The 21,778-nt window shown below is 44.9% G+C and overlaps 1 protein-coding gene across 1 annotated transcript; it reads left to right on the top strand.

The window, feature by feature from the left end:
- Positions 1–3,685: 3,685 nt before the first annotated feature.
- On the top strand, positions 3,686–13,363 carry fgf24 (fibroblast growth factor 24). The gene is made up of 5 exons (XM_057043694.1): positions 3,686–4,721; positions 4,901–4,934; positions 8,611–8,788; positions 10,842–10,948; positions 11,587–13,363. The coding sequence occupies exons 1-5, from the start codon at positions 4,690–4,692 to the stop codon at positions 11,863–11,865; spliced, it is 630 nt and encodes a 209-aa protein (XP_056899674.1). The 5' UTR covers positions 3,686–4,689; the 3' UTR covers positions 11,866–13,363.
- Positions 13,364–21,778: the final 8,415 nt, after the last annotated feature.

Here is a 21,778-nt window from a genome sequence, read left to right as displayed (position 1 = left end):
ACACACTTAATGTGGCAACACGATGGAATTGGAGTCGTTCAAACCAGAGTGAAATGAGAGGATTTCGTTTGCGTCACTTAGTGACCAGTCCGCCCAGATCTGGCAGCTTATTATGTCATGAACGCAGCAAAAGTCTGAGAACAGAAACATCGTGATTGCCTCTGCTCGTCCAAGGGACTTGACATTTATCTGTCCAACAGCGGCCAAAAACTTTCCAACACATCAGGTCTTTGGGCTGATTGTTATCCAGCTGTAGCAGGGTGACACAATTTGGCTGGTTCCTCCGTGCTTAGCAATGGCCAAAGAATCTGTCCAAGCCGTTACAGTTTAACACCGTCTTCAAAACGCATGTAGTCACATTAAGTTCTTCCACGTGTTAGCAACAGGAGAGCCCGCACTTGTGTTTATGTTTTTGGACGACTCGAGACTTCCCGCTGGATGAGATGGAGCAAATCATTGTTAATGTCAAACAGGCAACTGAAGTCAGTGGAAACGTTAATACACTCTGCCTGTACTCGCAGCTCAGGGATGATGTTGAAGAGCAGCGCTTCAATTTTCACCTTTCACCCCCTCTCCACCCCCCATTAGTGCACCCCTGCACCCAAAAATGCTTTTTTTCTCCCCTTCAAGGCAAAATCCTAAATGGGCCTTAATGACTCCATGCAAACAATGTGTGACGGAGGACAAATTACTGGAACACTTCCCGCTTTTTGCTGCCCTCTCCTCCGCTTCAGGTGAGAGTTGAAAGGTCCCTGAGGTAGCCGGTGTGCTCCCCGTCCTCTGGCTCCTCTCACTGTCACCCTCCACAATGTCAAGGTGTCGCGACCCCATTACGACCCACGTTAGGGTGGACTTCAGTAGCCTGCAGAAGGGCACGGCGAGGGTGTTTAGAGAGGGGGGGTCAGGGTTTGCTAATGGGGTGAGGTTGACTTCAGTGAGTTGAGAGGAAGAGGGGGGTCCTGCTCGGGTCTTACACACTTGACTTCTAGTTGGCAAAACCAGTCCTATCGGTGGCACGCAGATGAAAGATGCTACGTGCTTCGCTACCGCTAGCAATAGTTAGCAATAGTTCCCGTTTGTGTCGATCATTGGCATCGAATGTGTCAACAAGATAAAGCCGCTTCTAAACAAACTAAACCAAACAAAGAAGCGGCTTTGGTGACACACGGGTTGACCTTTTGAGCGATGGAGCGCTGGCCTCGCAGATACCCCTCACGGATCCCGCCCTGACGTTCCGGCTGCTGCCATTGGATCCAATTTCCGGGTCGAGCAGAATTCACAAGAGTCGGTTGAATTTGCACCTTCTGGATGGGCTGTTTAAGTTCTCACACACTCTTCCTGCTGTGACTTCTAGTTAACAAAAAAGGCTTCTGGGTGGCACATATGAGTCAGTGGTCACCCCTCTGCATTAATCGCCTCACCTTGAGAACTGAATGGGACACATTATGACCCCCGCTGACACTCACCTCCCCTCCCTCCCGGCACCCCTCCTTTCCTTTAAGTCAATATGTCCGTGTCAGAGATGAAAGTGCAAAGTGGGAGGGAACGCGGAGGGGGTCCTGACACTAATGTAGTACATTGGGCTTCACTTACTGATCTGCCAAGTTCTTTTGTCAGGTCCTAAATGGCTGCTAGGGCCCTTTGAACCGCCGAGCACTCGCCCGTCCTCAGAAGCCTCCTCCTTTAGCTTCAATGAGATGTCCTCTCTGACGTTCCCACAGTTCCTCGTTGCTGCAGACAGACACGCATAGCTGCGCGGACCCGATGAGGTTCGAATTCAAAGGCCCCGAAAGGAGCCTCACAGCGGCGCGAGAGACATTTTTTCGGCTGAAAAGTGAGAGATGTGCTGCGGTGCGGGCCGAGCCGGCGGCCGTTCCTGCAGCGGGACACTTCAGGCAGCGTTTGGGAATGAGAGAAGCACTTTCAATGGCTGCCAAGCGCGGCGAGCCAGGTAAACCAAGACCTTTAACTCACTTGCTTGTTTTTCTCACCCCCTCGCTCTTGTCAGCTAATCTCTGTGGGTAACCCTATCCCAACTCTTGAGTGGCTGCCCCCCCCTCCCAACCCTCCTCCTCCTCCTCCCCCAGCCTCAGAAACTGGACTGTGAAACAGCTCTCCCCATTCATAAAGCTCACTCTTGTTATGCTTGACCAGCAGCTTTCTGTGTTTGATCCCTGGCCGTTTTATGCTTTTGTCATAGCTTCAGCATCTATTTGCTGTTTTGATCCTCTGCAGGATGGTTTATTCTTCACAATGATCAGAAATTCTCCGATTCAGTTGAAACAAAAACACCTATTTTTCTTTTTAATGTCCCATTTTTTAACAGCTGTTACAGTGGGAGCCAGTTGAATTTGTATCGATGCCTGGAAAGCGCTGGGGACAAAATGAACAAAGAAAATTGATGCTTATCAAATTTGCAGCGCAGTCGTTTCTTATTCCTGCTTGTTCACAATGAAATGCTGCAGAAAAGTATTTGCACGTTTGGTAAAACAGATTTTTGATTGGATTCATGAGGGCATGTCCTTGACGTTCACCAGGGAAGTAGGAATATTTTTAATCATTTTGTGCTTTCAAAATGAAAACTTGGTTCTCTTTTTTTGCGAGATGTGTCCGATCCGCCTGCAGCCAGTGTGACTCATGCTAAATTGAGCTTTGGATCATTTCTCACAGCCCCCCCCCCCCAAGTTTAGAGAAAGATAAAACGCTGGAATCCTGGCTGGATTAGCAGTAGGAATCGAAGGTCTCTGCTCGCATCTGGGCCTGGTGCGGCACTCTTCCATCAGTCATGGGTTCACAGTCGCACTCGGAGAAGGTCGACCCACGCGTGCAGAAGATGGCGGCGAGCTGCTCAGTTGCTGTTTATCATCCTGCCTTGCATGAATCAGGTGTCAGGTGGACTCAGAAGTATTCCTCTAAGGGGAGCTAATGGAAACCCTATTTGATCATCAGCAGAGTCTATAATTAGTGTTTGCTCTGTTTTTGATGTGATTTCCCTCCCTTAGGCAGACAAATTAGTCATTAAAATTACATTACACACTGGTTGGATAACAGGGATCATTAAAGCGCTCTGTGGTTGACAGGATCAAACCTTTATTGTTAGGCAGGCAGCCATGAATCACATCTTAAACCCACATCAACCAGCTTCATCCACCATTGTACTGAAGTACAAATCACATTGTGGTCTGATGTGTCAGTATAAATCACAAACACTTGGAAATAAAAAGGCACAAATTAATTTTCCAGATATTTGTTGTCTTTATTTCACTGTCTATTAGCCAAACACTCCCTTTAATTTCCACTCCAATCCCTACAGGAGACGCTTTGAAATTCCCAGAATGGGAAGTTATGTATGTAATCATTTAGAATGATTTTAAATATGAATGGAAGAGGAATGCTGAGGATCCTGTTTTAATGGGACAATAAAGGCCAACCACAAAGGTTTTCTTTTTCTTTAATGGCAGCAGGGATGTGGGCTCACTTTACTACTGGCAGCTCATAAACACATTCGCACCTCTTTCATTTAAATGCGGGATAAGTAATAGCACATTAATGAATAAACTCGAGTTCGGCAGCAACCTGCATTTGAATGCTGTCTGGCAGAGCCGAGGCCAATCCACAAAGTAGCAGCAGTTAAAAATGCAGCAACAGGGCAGAGCAGCAGTTTCTGGGGCTCCTCGAGCGGGGCTCATTTTCTCTGACGCTTCACAGAGATTTTTTATTTTTTTTAATTATTACGGAAGGTGAAATGATTGTGGGTGCGTTAAAGGGAAACCGTCACATGGGACTCTGCGACAAATTAGCCCAACTAATGGAGTTTGTTTGTCTATAATTGAATAGAAATAATTAAATTGATTAATACGATCAACGCAATCCTCTGCGCAGCGCTTTGCCCGCCGACAGAAAAAACACATGGAAAGCTGATGTTCTCTCCGAGATTACCCTATCAGGTGCAAACCGCTGACATGTTTCCACCCACCAACAACAAAAAAGCCTCTCTGTGCCCAAATCTGAAGCCGCAGACGCACAAACACCACTGACAGGCACTGCTGCGCCATCAGCAGCCCCTCAGCCTCTCCAGGGATCTGCTGCGTTTTCAACGTTTGCTTGAAAAGATTTAACTTTGGGACTTGGATACAGTTTCACACTTTCAGTGGTTCTCTGTGCTCGGTGGAAGAACCTGATTTTATTTTTCACCGCAGCACTTAGAAAATGAGCCGTGCAAGGTGTCGGAGTCCCCCGCAGGTATCCGGACGGAGTTGAGGGACCTCTGCAGCGGCAGGATTGGCTCTCGGTGCGCACAACTCGGAGGATATTTTTCCGAGAGGGGACCCTTCCTCGGTGTTTGATTCTGTATCATTTCCACACTTGGCACTGGTTTTCGGAGACGCCGGGGGGATTTCGGGGAGCGGAGGAGACTGAGCAGAGCGAGAGAAAAGTAGAAAAACCTTGTGGATACTTTCGCCCCCAACAAGGAAGCACCTAATGTTGTTCACCGCGACTCCCCTGCTGTTCTCCAGTGAATTATCTTCAAACTGGGATTCAGTCTTCTTACACTCGGAGCGTGCGTAAAGGACGCACAGCGAAACGAAGGCGAAGGAGACGAGAGAGTGAGAGAGGTGGGCGATTTCGCCAAACCTTTCCCGAATCTCTGGAAGCAGGTGTATTTCAGGTGTATTTCTGCAAGCCAAGATGTATCTGCTGCCTTCGAGGCTCATATACGTGTAAGTGTTCCACAACTTTTTCGTTTGCATGCAATCTCAGACATTCTTGCCAACAGAAGTCGCCAAAAGCTTCATATTTGTGCGTTGCTTTAATCCAGGTAGGCTGCGTTGGTTCTTCGTGTAATTGCTTGTGTGATTCACTGCCCTCCTCTCTCTCTTCTTTCTTTCTCTCCACTCAGGTCTTTACATTTTCTGGTACTCTTACAGCTTCAGGTACGTGTCATCTCACTTTCAGTTGAATATTAATGCATTTTGATTTTTTCCCTTTAGAATATTATTTAAATATAGGATATTTCAACAGCGTCTGATTTATTTCCCTAAACATTCGTGGTTGTTCTTCCAAAGATTTTGAAATATGTTTATTAGCAAAACAGTGAACTAAAATAAAAGGACAATTAAACGGAGACGCAGCAAAATGAAACAAAACTGCATTCCAATATTGCACATGTGAAATATGCTCACAGTTAAAAAGGCAATTAAAGGAATTATTTTACTGAAATATGCAGGTATGTCGCAGCCTAAACATATGAGATATTCCCAATAAATGTACACTACGATTCATACAAACACGGGGAGAATTATTCCAATATTCTTTCACAGACCGGTTTTCCTCCCTTTAATGTGGAGTTCTGGTAGCAGGTTGGGTATTTTACAGCAGAGTTGCTGTAATAAATATTTGCAGTTAATTCCCGGAGCAGATGGGCTCGTTTGGCGCTCGTTGCCTGCACTTTTTTACTGGTTGCGTCTCACTTTGAAGCGTAATGATTTGCAGGCATCCACTCGCCTAATTGCGCGCAGTGATTTCGATGAGGGCGCGCTCCACCTATCATCTGATCAGTTTTTATTGAGCTGACGTGACCGGATCATCAGGTGGCGTGAAAATCCATGTGGATGTCTCCTTAAATACTCAAACTGGCATTCTCTAATAAGTGGAATGTCAAAAAGCATTTATGCACAAACCCTTTGGGTGGAAAGTTTGCTAACCTGCAAATAAAAACACAATTTATTGCGCCAAAAGCAGCTCTCAAATTCAAAATCAGCAGGGTTGTTTGGGTCCTTTGTCTCCTGTAAATCTGAGCATGGAAGCTCTCCTCACATGAGCTGTGCTGATGAATCATATTTTGTGATGTCTGCTCTCTATGTGATTGGCATGTTTGTTGTGGTTTAGCGGAAGAGTCAGATTAGATAAAGGCATTTTATCAAACCAATGAAATGGCTGCTTGAGTGCTTTCAGGCTGATGATCAAAGGCGATAAAGGGAAAAGCAGGAATAATGTCCTCCTGTCACTCCTCTTCTCCGAGCTGCTGGCCCTCTGTGCTACCCGCCGCTAATGGCTCTTGCATGTCATACTGCGGTCGTGATTTCACAAGGAAAAACAACAGCAGTAACCACAGCCGGAGGTTCACTTTGAATGCACTGCCAAAATACGGGAACAGGCCTCGCCACATTGGCGTGCGTGTGTGTGCAAGGCCCCGTCTGAGTGTGTGTCTGTGAAGCAGATAGCAAGGTGTATCTAAGATGGATGCGACAACTCGGCTTCCTGGGTGAAGACGGGTGCCAGACTTTTGAAGTTTCAACCATATCCGTTTTCATGCCGCGTCTTTGAAGAACGGAGACGGTGGGATAAAAAAAGCTGTTGTCACTAGCGTTCACCTCAGCCATGTGCTTAGGCTTGCCTTTCCCTTGATGCAAAGTGCGACTGTCTACCCAACACACCTCTGTATTTGTTTAGAGATGGGGAGATTTGGGATAAATCCAACAGCAGCCCACTTAGGCCGCGTTTTGTTGGCACGTTGGCGCTTTGATCGCTCGTCGGTGTCGACAGATTTGTTTTCGAGGGAGATGTGACAACAGACGATGTTTGAATAGACGCATCCTTCTGTTGTGTGTCCTTCAGTTTAAACACTGGGATGAATGTTGAGTTAACTTTAGACTTGAAATACTTTTGGCTGCCAACATTTGCATCGTTCCCACTGTGGAGATCACCCGTCGGTCAGGCGCTGGCAGCAAACGTCCTGGGCAAAAAGTCTCAACTTGGAGCCCGGCCCTCCAGGATCTTGGTGCCATTACAAAGGCGTGCGCATCCCAGCAGTGTGATTTTAAAGAAATGGAGGACTTCCTGTGCTAAACCAAGGTATTCATGGAGCACGACAAAATCATCAATGATGAGCTGCTACGACGGGCTCTTTGCATTTAAGCCTCTTTTTTCTGCTTGAATTGTTGATGCTTCAGGTTCCTGCAGTACGTCTTTGTTCTATCAGAAGCAGGAACACCTCAGATATGTCCTCCATGCCATCGTGCATGGAAGCTTCTGTGTGCACTCCTCAGTCTTCACTGTACACGTGGCATCTACACCAGTTATGAGGCGCTAAAGTTGTGGAGTGTCTGGTGTTACTGTGCCAGGGCCTTCAGGTATTCAGCCAGAACATCTTGAGATATTATACCAATGTGTCACATATATGTGGTGGCCATGGACGGTTGCGTTGGGATTCATCCATAAAGTCGTAACAGAAGGAGACGGCGTTCCGTTATCCAGCCTGCACTTTCTCTGAAGTGCCAGTTGCCAAAAGTAATATTATAGGCGTGTTTCCTAAATGTCAAGATACAGAAGCTGTGTCCCAGTTCAGGGGATGGATCCTCCAAGGTCCACATTTCTCACGCAGATATGTCATAACGAGCCAACGAGCCAACAAAAACTGTCTGATTTTACAGTTTACCGGGCATCTGAAGGTTCTAGTTAAAAACCTGGAAAAAGCTGTCCAAACTGACTATCAGCTTTGATTTTCAGGAGGTTAAATCATCTCTTTTGGGGGATGGTGTGCAGGGCCTGAAGGTTCATTGGCAGTGTTCTTCAAAGGATTTAAGTGCCTGAATTAGTGCATCATTGTTACAGCACCTGGTTGATAAAGACCACATTACAGACCCGGCAAGGTTTGCAACAAGTTGCGCATTTTCTTTAACTCCCCGAGTTTAAGGAATGGCTCTTCTGGAGCAGAAAATTCCCATAATGCTTGTCATTAATTTACTGAAGTCAGAAGAACAAGAACTCAGGGTATGTAATGTGTATATAATTAGCCACCTGAGAGCAGCCACATAAAAAGCCATTACTGTGCAATTACCACGCCGTACAGCTGCAGAAACGGGATCTCAGTGTGACGCGAGATTCCAGGGCTTCTGAAAGTATACCTTTCCTCTCGCTCTTTCACATGTTCGTGTGACACATTAGGTCTTCGGACACGCCGTTCACCGTTTCCGCTGTTTTTATGTCAGGTCTAAGGTGACTCGTAAACAGCAGGTTAGCAAACCCTGGAAGGTGGCTTTGGACAATATGATCAGAACGTCCTGTTTTTGCTGCTTTTCTACTTTTAGTCATGTTTTCCGACTGCCGGGCTTCCTAATTTATGGACCCCACTTGGCCCGGGGCAGGTATTTGTTTGATGATAGTGCAACAGGTCTGGATGCTTCAGGTGTATAATTGCTAGTGGCTTGAGGAAATGGAGCACAGGTCTCCCAGTTGCCTGCAGCACACCGTTTCTGTGCAAGCAAAGAGAGATTGTTGTGGCTTTGCACTTGTTCTGGGTTGTTGCCCCCCCCATCTCGCTGAAACTATGATCTAATTAGCACATCTTGCAGGAGACTTATCAGCTTGTAAATACAATGTGTCTAAATGTGCTTGTTAAAAGCAAGAAGAAAAACATGAAGTACCAAAAGCACCAGGTTTTGTTTAAGCCGCTGAAGCACCGTCTTTCAGAAACCGCTCTGATAAAAAAAGAAAAAAGCAACTGCATATGTCACTATCAACACCTGTGCTGTCCTAATCTTTAACCATCTGTCTTTTCCTCTTTTCTGGATTTTTTTCTGCCTCTGTTTCCTCCCACCTCCCCGACAGGAGGCCCAGCAGAGCTCTGCTGATTTCAGGTTTTACATCGAGAACCACACGAAGAACCCTGACGAACTGAGCAGGAAGCAGGTTCGGATCTACCAGCTCTACAGCAGGACCACGGGGAAGCACGTACAGATCTTAGGCAAGAATATCAACGCCAATGGAGATGATGGGGGCAAGTATGGTATGGGAGAACTCCTGTGCATCTCACCTGACACTTACGTATAGTTTGGCTGCAGCAGGGTGAGGAAACGCTCACTCTTGCTTTTATTCCTGTTCGTTTAGAGGTGTTTTTGAGGTCACATACTTGACCTTAGGAGCAGGACGTTCGTTTCAGGAGCCACAGGCTGCTTGGCTGGCATAACAGTTAATGGCGTTTTTTACATTTAACGTGGCCTTGGGACAAACCAGGGTTGGATGCATCCTGGTAGTAGTTTGTGCTAACTTGAAGGTGGCAAATTCCACTCCGGTTTTACGCTTCCGCCAACTTCTGCGCTCCCTTTGCTTTCTGCGCCGACTTGTTCAGAAATTCGAATCCAAGCAAACTTGGCGGGTGAGTAAATTGATGGTCAGTGGAGCCCTTTGATGCCACGGCGCAAACACCAGCGAGTACTGGGGGCTGTGCTTTCCTGAAGATATTTTGCTCATAACAGCTGACTCACGACTTGAAAATTGCCGGTCTCGAATACCTCTGAGTCGAAATGTGTTCAGTCGCAGATGCGCCGAGGCGAAGTTTCCTTGCTGCTTGTTAGAGCTTGAGTGGAAGCAGATCCAGTTTTTCCCATGAGGCCTTGCCAATTCTATCCTCTGCCCCTCCTCCCACCTTTCCTGCCTCCCTCTTCCTCCCCCTCCTCCCCATCCAGCTGCAGTACCTGGCACCTGTGAACTCCTTTGCACTCGCTAATAATGCTAAGGAAGAGCCTCTCCTCACTCTAATCCACTGTCAGTCGGCGAAGCTTCGCATCAGAAGGTCACAAGGTGGCACATGGGAAATATATTGCTTTAGTGTAGAGCTTCCTGACCTTTAAAGTTCACACAGTGCAGCCAAGCATGAGTGTTATCATTCTTTGAATGCGTTACTCCAGCATATGTATTCATCTAATGGACAAGAACAGTCCATCCAAAATGATGCCTGTTGATTCTGGGTCTCTCTAAAGGCTTTTAACATGATAAACTCTGTAATTTAGACCCAGAACTGCAGAATTCTCGGCTTTTTTGCACCTCCCACGTTTTAGCTCCGACAACACAGATGAAGTAGGCTGTGTTTTCATGTATATAAGTTTAAATAATGGCAGAATAATTCAAGGTGCGCTGTTTGAGTGAGGGCATATGTCGGAGGATGAACCAATTCGATTATGAACTGGAGCCAGATTGACGCACGAATCAGGTTGCGATTTAAATACTCGCTACTTAAATCAAGGTGGAAGGAGATTAAATAATGAAATTGCTTGATGCGTTCGATGATAAGAGCGCTCCTCAACAGTGAGGAAAGCATCTTAACCTGGATTTTTGGTTGCAACGCTGCCTCCACCAGTTCTGGCGGTACTGCAGGACAGCGCGTATGAACACTGACAAAACTATTTTTTCCGCTTAAGAAGTGCTTGTCTTTAGTTCCCCAACATGAGTAGGAGGTCCTCAGAATTACCTCTGAGACAGGCTTTCCTTCCCACTCCTGTTGTTGGATTTAAGGGTGGTGGAGAGAAAGAGGAGGAGAAGGAGGAGGGTAGTTACTTCTGCCCTCGAGCCCGTCCCATCCCCTTTTTCCCCTCTGTTCCCTTGAGCGCTACTGAATGGCCCTGTGTGTTAAACAAATGGATCATCTTAACTTTTTGATTGAGTGAGCACAGACTAAAGGGAACTTGAAACCTAATCCCGAGGGGCACATAACCGCTTCACAAATGTTTGGCAGATCTCTTTGCTGGTTGAGGGGCGAGCAAAGACAAAGGTGACCTTACCGGGGTTAACATTTAGGATGGGTGGTGGTGGTGAAGGCTGGAGGAATAAAAGAGGCGGCAGGATGCGCCTTGAAAGTGGATTATTGCTGTGTCAGAGCAAAGCGACAGTGCCATTGTTGTTTTAATACACTAGAGCTATTGGTATGCTAATAAAGTTGTGTTTACCTTATGAATTGATATTTGAAATGTTTAGCATCACAGACTTTAAAGTTTTGAGATGATCCAACCAGATTCAGCCACGCGTGCTGAAAACTAAAAACTGACCCTTATTTTCCTTTGCAGCTCTCCTTGTTGTGGAGACAGAAACATTCGGGAGCCACATCAGAATAAAAGGAAAAGAGAGCGATCATTACATTTGCATGAACAAGAAGGGAAAAATTGTCGGAAGGGTGAGTGCATTTTGGTCGCTGCTTCCCAATATGAAAAATTAAAAGAGACCCTTTAATCCAGGCTGAGGTGAACCCAGCCACAGATCTGCTTTCCCCTGCTGTTTTTGTACACCCTAACAAAACCCCTTTGATAACTCGCAGCCCTTCTTCCATTACGTAATCAGCCTACTCCTTTGACACTCGATCAGTCAATTACTGACTGCAATCACCACAATGCATTGAGAGACTAATGGTCACTTAGGAGGAATGCCACTGCAATTATATCACTTGGTCCCACCAGGTGGCCCCGAGTGTGGGATGGCTGCGTGTGATTCCCCAGAGGAAAATGTACACGAGCGATTTGTTGTTGGTGATAATTACACTGTGGAAATTCACACATTTTCAATCTCAGTCATCTTTTAACAACGCTAACTCCAACTAAATCACTCTTATTGTGGAACAAAATGGGATTCTCTAAAGGAATTCAATTTCAAATGAAAGCTAGCTCTACTGTGAGCGAAGCTAACAGGGAAACAGTACTGGTTTGAACTGGTGATGCTGGTTGAACTTGGCAATTAAAACATAATTCTAAAGTCAAAGAACAATACAAGATCATTTCCATGTTAATAATTCCAGTTCTGCTGTTCTTTCATTTTTAGCCCGATGGGAGGAAGCAAGAGTGCGTCTTTGTTGAGGAATTCCTGGAGAACAACTACACGGCTCTGGTGTCGGCCAAGTACAAAGGCTGGTACCTGGGGTTCAACAGGAAGGGATGGCCCAAGAAAGGTTCACGGACCACGCAGAAGCAGCAGGAAGTTCACTTCATGAAGCGCCAACCCAAGGGCCGGGTGGACCCGCTGGAGGAGTTTCGCTTCACGCCTGTAACTAAGCGGACACGAAGGGCCCGGCGGTTAAAAGCCAACTCCAAGAGGAACTGAGGGACTAGTGGGACAGCACTAAATTAAACTGTATCTGCAAACCTGCCGTCGTCTTAAAAGTGAATCACCCTAAAGACGTCACTTCTGTAAAGAGACAGAACGACGGAAGAGTCAAAGATGTTTTATTTTTGTATTTCAGGAGGAGTATTTCCCAACTCTTGGATTCCTCTGGGTTGATGTCATCGTGCTAACGTGTCTGTCATGTTATTTATACTGGATTAACTAAAGGACCTCTGAAAGAATTTCTGTCGCCTTCGTCGACATCCGCGTCTGAACTGCGGTGCTGAAGGCACGCTTTTCTTTGACAATGAGGGCTGAAGCGAGAGCTGACGCAATGTTATAAAAATCAGCCAACTAGAGATTTATTGGAATACCTGTCGGTTTTTGTTTGTGTTTCCCTTCACGACACAGGATCCCATACTTTCCACTGGAATCAGACACCATGGAGATAAAACGGCGAGAGAGAGAGCGAGTAAGAGAGAGAGAGAGCGAGCGAGCGAGCGAGGTGGCGGCCTGCAGGTGACGCCGCGACCGCCAGGGATAACTGTAGCTTTGAGTGCAATATTTTTACAGGTCTCTCCCTTTCTCTTCCTCCTTGTTTTCACCCCCCCCACACATCTCTCAACCTCGGCTTCTCTCGCGGCTCCAGGAATGCGCTGAACCCTCGGAGTGTTGTGTGTGATTTCCTTGACATTTCCATGCAGCCTGTGATTCAGCTAAAACACAACATGCTTTGACTAGTCAGGCACCAGCCCCGGCTTTAGTCTTGTTAAAACACACGAAATGCACCCGTGAAGATACACCAGCGCAATCTCTGGTGATTTCTTGGGGTGTGGATGTTGTCCCCTGACCTTTGGACCCCCCCTTTTGGACAGTTCTTCCTCACGTGTGTTCAAGCAATTCCAGGAAACGGATTCTCTTGAGTGTGAACTAGTTATGATATTTGAAGACTTCCTCTACCTCCTTTGTTCTTTTGCTTTTATTGGATCTCTTTTTGGTTGATCTCTATCTGTGGTAATCTCAAGCCCATCTGGGCTCTTCTCATTTTCACTGTCCAAAATCCCGTCGCCTCTAGTTTTCGCTCTCACTGGATGAAAGTGTCAAACGGCTCGTCTGGGGAAATGCAGGAGTACTGTAGCCCGAAGCAACTTTAAACACTTTATAGACCCACGGCTCCTCAGACGAGACGGACGACCCCGGCAGGGACGTTTTCAGCAGTGGCGTCTGAATCCCAGAGCGGAACGTCCCATTCCCAGTCCCACCAGCCCTCTGTTCCTCACCGTAGTATCTATTCACCTGCCAAGCTGGCAGGCTTTTTGTATGAGTTGCTACTAACAACATGACACATTTATGATTTTTTTTAAAAAAAACAACAAAACAAATGTAAGCAAAAATAATTTTATGACTATTATTAAGATATTTATTGCCTCCCTTTGTAAATAAAATGTGAGTTTTATTTGACCTCTGTTAATAAAATGAGGACTATATTTTAAAGAAAGCCCTATTTTATGTCTTTATTGCACCGTGGAGGAGGGTAAAAGCCTTCTTTTGTGAAAGCCTGAACTGGAATTTTATGATGTGGACACAGACTATCACGCTGCCTAAAAGAGAAATGCTGCAGGTAGCCTTTGGTACATTCCTTTCTCCACATACTGCCAAGGTATGCATTTTTATATACAAACCCAAAGTGTGAGGGCTACTTTTAAGGTCAGGGCTTTTTAAATTGAGACAAGGAGATTGCAATGTGACTGAAGGCTTGTGTCACTGCTGAGATATTCATGGCATAGTTATAAAAATAACATTATGCTGTACAACATGTATTAACTCAGTGTCAGAAGCTGCAGTGCATCAACCCAGAAATGACATTATATGATAAGTGAGAAGGGTTTGAGCTTTATAGCAAATAATTAGTGTATGTTTAATCAAAAAGGCTATTAACCTTTAACTTTGAGGTTTCTAATGTCTGTCAGCGACCTCCATTTCTGAGGTGATGACGACACTATTTCACCACCATGTTTGATTGTTTTTATTGTTTATTTTCTATATTACAGCCACCGTTTTACTTTAGGACCTTTTCAATTATTTCCTTGAGTTTTTGACCTGGTGAATGTTCTGTTATGTGTTATAAGGTCAGATGTGATTGAAGATATATACATATGTAAATTTAAAATCAGTTTAATTTATTTTGTCTTTTATCGCGATGAAATTATATAATCAGAAGTAATTTTAATACCATTTTTTTTTTAGTCTTAAAAATAAAAAGTGAAGCAGTCATTTAAAAAAAATTCCAGCAGCTATTGGATCGAACATGAAATATTTAACATTTCCCATCGTCTAAAAGCATCCAAAGAATGTAGAATAGCATGTCTCATGATGCTGTGTGCAGGAATGATGTTTACAGTAACTGTCAGACTGAAAGATGGCGGCTTTGAGGGAGAAAAAAATACTTTTGTTTAAATTCCCAGCAACGCTATCAGCCCACCTCCTCCACTCTGCTCCTCACCGGGATACCTACAGCCCCGGAGATGCACTATTACCACAAACATCAACTTCATCTCACCGTCCTTCAGCTGCTCATCATCTCATGGGCACAAGAAAACTGAGCTTACGGAGAAAAACAAGCAAATATTGGGAATTACGAGAAATGAAATGTAAGCGTCATGCTATTTTGATGACTTCACAGCCAACATCTGAAGACAAACAACCTCACATTAGACTCGGTTGTGTGTTTAAAGAAAAATAAATGTTTTAGTAAAGCAATCTAGAATTCTCAGAGATAATTCTGACCATTTTTAAAATTCCTTCCGAAGTCCTGCGAGTTTAAATCAGTAGGGTCCTTGTGGAGGAATTGCAGTTTTAGAAAGCTTTGTTATTTTTTTTTTCCACACCCACATACTTCAAACTTGACCAAGCACAGCCAAACAGCATATCGGCATTTAAAAGAGCGCCAATGGCTTCGGAGCGTTCGCAACAAGGAGAAGACATTTTTGCATAAGCCTCCCGCTAGGCTTTTCTCTGAGACGACCTTTGATCAGTGGAGGCTAGATGGTCTTGGAACTGGACCAATAACTTCAAAATGAAACATAGAATTCCCTTTTTGCAAAGGCCAGCCCCCTTTCACAGGAGGTGGAATCTTTAAATGCAGCTCTGCTTGCCAAGTAGTTTCTATTCTATTATTAGAAAAATCTCAGAGTCCCGAAGCCATTCACAATGGTTACAGTATGACCAGCAACCAGCATCAATTCAAAGAAAAACTCTGCGGCTTCAAAGACAAATTTTGGTGAAATGACCAAAATTGGTTATTTGGCCAGAGGATCAGCAACCGCACACTTAGCAATTAGCCCTGTCAACAGAAAAGTGCTCTGTGTGAGGCATAAAACACGTTTTGTCTCTCACAATATTACTGAAATTGTCTGTCAGTTTTGGTGAAAAACAAATCTCAAATGCCAAATAAAACAAGACTTTGAGGTGCTTCTCGTGTCATTAAAGGCAGTTTCACATCACATCAATTGCTGTCAAAACAGGCTTTCTGCTCCCACCCGTCTCATTCATGCTAGAATGCTAAACCACAGCCGACCAGTCGCCTCCCAGGACTGAAATCCGCCGGGGCAACGCTGCGATTCTGTGTTTTTGTACATGCGGCTGAGTCGTGTTTTCCCAGCGTTCCTCATCATGAAGTTTCTGCCGAGCCAGAACTTTTCTGACTTCTCCACAGCACAATTCTCCCAGAAGGCCAAACGTAAGGTAAGTGTTGGCCATGTTTCCATTTTCATATCAAAACTGAATAAATGCGATGGCATCTTCAGATCGGCGTGAAACTCAACGTCGCCGTGGTGTTTTTCCAGGCCAAAGTACCGTAGAACCACAGTGGAGAAACATTCAGGCTAATATCAACAGAAGAAATGGGCAGACAAATCACTCAAACTCAGAATTGATCCAGCTTCCACCTTAAGTTATGAAAACACATTTAGAGGTCCTTGGATAATATGAACTGGGTCATTATTCACAACACTGGGGCCAAACCAAAAAAACATCCCTCTTTAGCACTAATCCAGTTCAGATAGGATTTAATTTATGATTTTATGCATTGTTTAGAGAATATCTCCATCTGTACACATTGACACCTCGTGTAAATGTTGCACATTTGGAAGCTGTTTCCACAACAAAATTCCAAAAGGTGGATGTGGATGATACTTAGCGATGGTTTTGGGAAGGACTCCAATTTTATGTGACGCTAGACATTTCTCTTTGGAATTCAGTTGTTTTTCTCCCATAATAAGTAGATATTAAAAGCCACAGCCTGTGTATGTGTGAGAAAGACATGGACTCCAGGATGCAAATAAAGTGAGGAAAAGGTTGTTGCCCTTTACCTGCTGCAATGCAGGGTGTTGAGGGAACAACCAGCGTCGCAGCAGACATCAAAAACTTCGTCTTCTTTTCCATGCACACACAGAGAGGCTGAGCTCGTCCCAGCAGCAACAGATGCCAGGTGACACAGCTCATTAACTTCTCCTTTCTGCCATTCTTTGGGCTCCTCATTGTCTTGAGATATGAGATGAGCCTTTGTTGAGAGTTTTGCCCCCTTTTCTCTCAGGCCCATAATTAGTGCTTTGCGCTGGGCGTACTTTCTCACAGGGCTACGACACAATTAATCAGCACTTTCCCACCAATTGGCTGGAGCCGCTTGATTCTATCAAGGCCAAATTTTTAAGTTGTGACGCCTTTTTCCAGTAATGTGGGGACACAGTGATGATTTTTAAGCCTCATCGCTGGTTGCAAAAACCCAGAGATATTGTTTTTAACTACCTTCCACACTTCAATCATCATCAAAAGTGTGGATTTCTGCCTGACTGGAGCTCCAACTACTAAATCCATGTGTGTTATTATTCACGTATTACAGAGAATAAAGTTGGCGAACCAGAAAATTACCTTATTTTGGTTAGATGATGAAAAACTGAAATTCCAACAAGGACTGTGTTAACATTAAATTAAATTAATTGAAAATGATGACACACATTTAACAAGTAGGGTAAAGACAAAATATTTCTGATAAATGAATAGAAGAGTCAGTATCATTTTACAGTTGTTTTTTTCATGTTTATGCAAAACTTCTTAACTGCAGAGCAGAAATCATTAAATGGGAGTGAGGGGTCGATTTGAATCATTTACATACATAAAAGCTTGTGCTGTTATCTGAGGGGATGAAGAGCAGGAGGAAACTGTAAAAACCCCAAACACCCATGCGGACCTTTCACCTGGGGTCGAAACACACGTCCTCTGCTGCTAATCTGACATATGTTTTCATGAGCCAAGACAAGCAACCCTGCCATGGTGGCCGCTCTCCAAAACTAATGATGTCAAGTGATTCCCTCCAACAGACTCCCTTTTAAAACCCAGTGAAAGAGGCAGAGAGGGAGGGAAGAGAGGGGTCCAGTGACGGGATGCTGTCAAAGTGGAGCGGAGCAAGGCAGATTATAGCAAAGAAGACACGTCAGACGACCCCGTTTGGTCGATAAAACCCTCAATATGGTGCATCTCAAAGGTCCCACCATCTACTTCCTGTGCCAAATGTAACCCCTCGCCACCATCGTATCATTGTACAAGAAGAAAAGGGCTCATTTTTTATTTACGTCATTGTCATTGCATTTAATTGCTGTCCTGGATTCCCTGCTGCAGTATAGGATGAGTCTGAGACGATTACTCAAAGTAATGGAGCATAATGATGTCTCAGAATGGCCCCTGAATCTCAGGTCAGGGGTTGGACAATGTGAACATTCAGCTACTTAGCTTCCTTTGCAACTTTGTGACAAAATCTGTTTGCCCAACACCAATTAAGATGCCTCTCTGTACGCTCTGGTCAATGGGTTTGACGGAGGGGGTCATCCAACGAGTTGACATGTCCCTGAGCACGAACAAGCTGGCCTGTGTCCTTGCCTCAATAATTGGTGTCCCTTGCAACGTGCCGCTTCCCAGGGCTGTCCTTTGTGTCCCCATGGCAATCCTAAATGAGGGGAGTCAGGGCTTTAATGGGACTCCTGTTAGTTTTAAACAAACACAGGGTGACCCCCTACTGTTCAGCATGTTGCATTGAACAGCTGGGAGTCCACAGGCCTCCTGCTTGGGAGCCGGCATCCCCCACAGAGGCCCGAGGCCCTCTGCCCACTCCCCCATTGTGCCACTGATGACATCCTCTCAGGAGTCCTGTGTTAATTCACACTGCTAGCGGCTATATCGGTGTTCTACTTTTCAGTGGCCTCATTGCAAGGTGTGGGGCTGGAGGAGAAACAGAGAGGCAGTATGTCACACAGTATCAGGATGGGATTGGCTACAAGAGGAGAACGTCCAGCAATTGTTTACAGTCTGGCCCTCACTGCAAAACTAGACTGAAACCAACCTAAACAGAGATGGAAAGCTGCCTCTTTCCATCAATCAGTATCTATTTTAGTCCTGCCTTTACCTGCCACCGGAGCGTTGCCTCCTTCATCAATTGGACGTCCGGTAGCACCAAATTTTTACTCATTCTATATACAACATGGTTCATAAGACCATGGTAAGAAGATCTAAAGGTGCTTTTCTATTCCACATTTCTTTAGAATCTCTAGATTGTAATCTATCACCAGTCAGTTCTGCTGATAATTTCTGGTATTATATTGCATATTACGTGCCTGTATTGAAATTGGTGTAGCTGTGTAAACATGTTAGACAGCAAACTTTAACAAAAACATTACTCCCATCACTCCCTCTGATACATTCCTGTAATATTTTCGCCAGACTGAGTTTTTAATAACGCTTGCAGAGAGACACGATAAATTCTGAATGTGATTTAAACGGCGTCTGTGTACAAAACCAACAAAAATCTCGAGTTCTCAGGTGCAGTTTGTCGACACGCAAAAAGAAGAGCGAGCGTGAGTGATGTGGAAAAGACTGCTGAGGTGGGAAGACGGGCCTCGCGAGTCTGTGCCAACATGTTCTCGCTCCCATCATGTTCAATACAGCTGCTGGATCATTGATTTCAAACTATGACACTCTGGTTCAACTCCCCAGGCGTCCTGCACGTGTGGGCGTCGAGGTAGCCAACGCCGGGGTGACTTTCAAAATAAAACTTCCTTCATTGAACCTCCAACAGAGCAGTTCGAGGTAGGAAATGCAGAGAACAGTGCAAATTGTCCGGTGAGAAATCTCATCTAAGCCGTGCTTAACCTGCACACACTTCATTTTGCTTCTTTAAAACCAATTCAATTTCAGTATTTGTCGCTCCCTCATTTGCTGGGAAAGGACCATCGTAGCTCTGAATTCATTGAAAATGCAGCGAGGATTTGTCAATGGGGCTCTTGAGTGCCGTGTTGATGTTGTGTGGCTAATGTGTTTGCGCTGGCTGTGATAGAGGGGATTAACTCCTTTGTGGTGGTCTGCTGGGACCGCAGACTACTGGACTTTGAAAGCATACTTGTCAACTTACTCACGGGTAAATCAAAGCCTGTGAAAAATTGTTCCCTCAGCACCTAGTTGACTGGCTGACCTCTGTGTCGGAACAGGTACAAGCGCAAACACACACGCGGAGCCTGTAGCTTGTGGTGTTTGTAGGGCAGCGGCGGGTCAAGGTGACGCCCAGCAGACTTCAAATAAATCTTCTGCAAGGGGATCGATCCAACAGCCAACATTAACCTGCCTTCCCTGACAGGTCACTGAAGGATTTCTCTTATTACAGTTTGTTTTCATTAAAACTCCAACATGCATGAGAGATTTAAACTGCAGTTTTATGCCAACAGAACATCTTATGCTACAAGTGAAACCTCTAATCTAGAATGTTTAAGCCTCCATAAAAGTGCAAAGCCTTTTATTTTTTTTTAAAGTAAGCAAAAATGGATTCAGTTTGATTTAATTTAGAGCTCTTTCATGTTAACCTTATGTTAGATTTAGAGTTAAATTAAATCCTTGCAGTAGAAAGGAAGGCTAATCCGCATCACAATGTGCTCAGTTTCACTGGCTAACACTGGATACTGGCCGGTTCATGGATTTCTTTCATGCCTGCTGCCCCTTGTGCTCCAGTCATGGCCGAGCGCTGTTGCTCCAAGTTGCCACGATTGGCAGCGTCGCTACGTTTCATTACAGAGGTAACCCTAGCCGCTCATATCTCCGTTTCAACCTCACAGCCTCTCCTGGGAGCGAGTTGGGAAACAAAGGCGGCGGGATCCTTTGTGGGGTGCACGTAGGACGCTTCAGTTTACAGTAAACACAGCAGCGGGGCCGCCAGAGGTCACAGATGAGTGTTGGCGTGTCGGGGTGGGGGGATGCTGTCACCGTGCTTCCATGGAGTTAGCTTGCAGCTAATTATGTTAGTTCAGGGATGCATTTCTATAGAGACTTTTCAAATGTAACTTCCACAATCACACATCTAAAAAGATGTGATTTTACAGCAAGACGTCATATTTTATTTAGACATCTTAAAGAGTATGGCTCCATTTTCGTTCCATCCTGGTGAGGAGATGACAGGTTCCCCCACTCATCAGGAGCAGGAGCAGCCCACCTGGGACCTTCTCCCCCCTCTCCAGCTGGTGGCAATCAGCTGGGATGAGGTTTGTTCTTGGTTGTTGATCTTGCACAAGAGCTCTCAAACCCACCAGGATACAGTATGTTTAGTGGGTGAGGTAGTCAAATAGAGTCCCAATTCTGATTATTTTGTGTTTTGGGGCATTTTCCCCAATAATAGTTCTGGTTTACTGGTTAATTGCAGCCACCTGATAGAACATCTGAAGTTTGGATCACCAGTCTAAGTTGTCTTTGCATGAAGTTCTCTTCCACAGTCCAAAGACACATTTAGGTCCATCACAAAAGGCCATTTTATTTATCCAGCATCTGTTAGAATCAACACAGGTGCCTCAACAAAACCTTGTGCAGTATGATATCTGGCTCAAATTGGGACGGGGGGAGAACCTTCGGCTGGTCAGATCTCAGTGTGGCGTGAGAGGGAAAGTTGTGCGTTTGCATCTCCCTCTCCAAGAGAAGATTTCAGGCAGATCCTTTATCTTGGATATCGCAGCCAGCCAGCAGGTGGGGACGGAGGTCACTCGTTTTAAAGTCTGAGCGGACTTCCTCCGAAGGATTAGCGAGAACCAGCTGCAGGCTTTAATCTGCAGCACTTAATCCTCACTGTGATCCAGTTTAGGTCGGTGACGTCTTAACGAGCCCTGGATTTATTTGAAGGAGATTCTTTTCAATCACTTGTGTCAGTTTGTACAGTGATACTGGAGCCCACCGCATCCCGTAATTATTTCCACTTCAACATGTTTCTTTTAATCAGAACTTGTACTGTTGCAGATATGTTTGATTGTTCCCTTTCCTGATAAGTTCCTACAATGTCCCAGCCAATCCCTGGCTCTGAGCTATCGCTCAGTTTTACAGGTAAATACAGCCACAATGACAAGATGTGATAAATACGTGTGTCTATAATCATTATCTGCACACTCTTATCATATACGCTTTTTTAAAAAAAGGTTCATTTTGGCAACGTCTCCGATAGTCTCGATAACCAGATAAAGAAAGGAATGCCGATGTTTATTATTGTAGCAGCTGAAGCGAGTGGGGAAGTGGGGGTGGCAGTTGGGGGTGGGGGGAGGTGGCGCTACCTTTTTCCAAAGCCAAAGATTTCATGTAGTCTGGAGGCTTAATAGGATTCTGCAAGATCGAGCTTCTTCAGGGGAAATTCCCAAACAATGCTGAAATCACGGCATGACAAGAGATATTAGATATTTACATGGCAAAAAGGAAAATAATGAAATGTTTATTCTTTTTAAAATGACAGGTGAAAATAGTCTTTGAAATGCCATTAATGTTCATCACTTTCAGAAATGCAGCTGCAGAGTGAGCTCACGTCTTCAGTCTAATATTGAAAACGATCACTTTGTTTGATCCT

Source organism: Takifugu flavidus, chromosome 9, assembly GCF_003711565.1.
Source record: "Takifugu flavidus isolate HTHZ2018 chromosome 9, ASM371156v2, whole genome shotgun sequence".
NCBI classification, from domain to species: domain Eukaryota; kingdom Metazoa; phylum Chordata; class Actinopteri; order Tetraodontiformes; family Tetraodontidae; genus Takifugu; species Takifugu flavidus.
The sequence above is the reverse complement of the archived record's forward strand: the minus strand, read 5'-3'. Positions and strand labels throughout refer to the sequence as shown.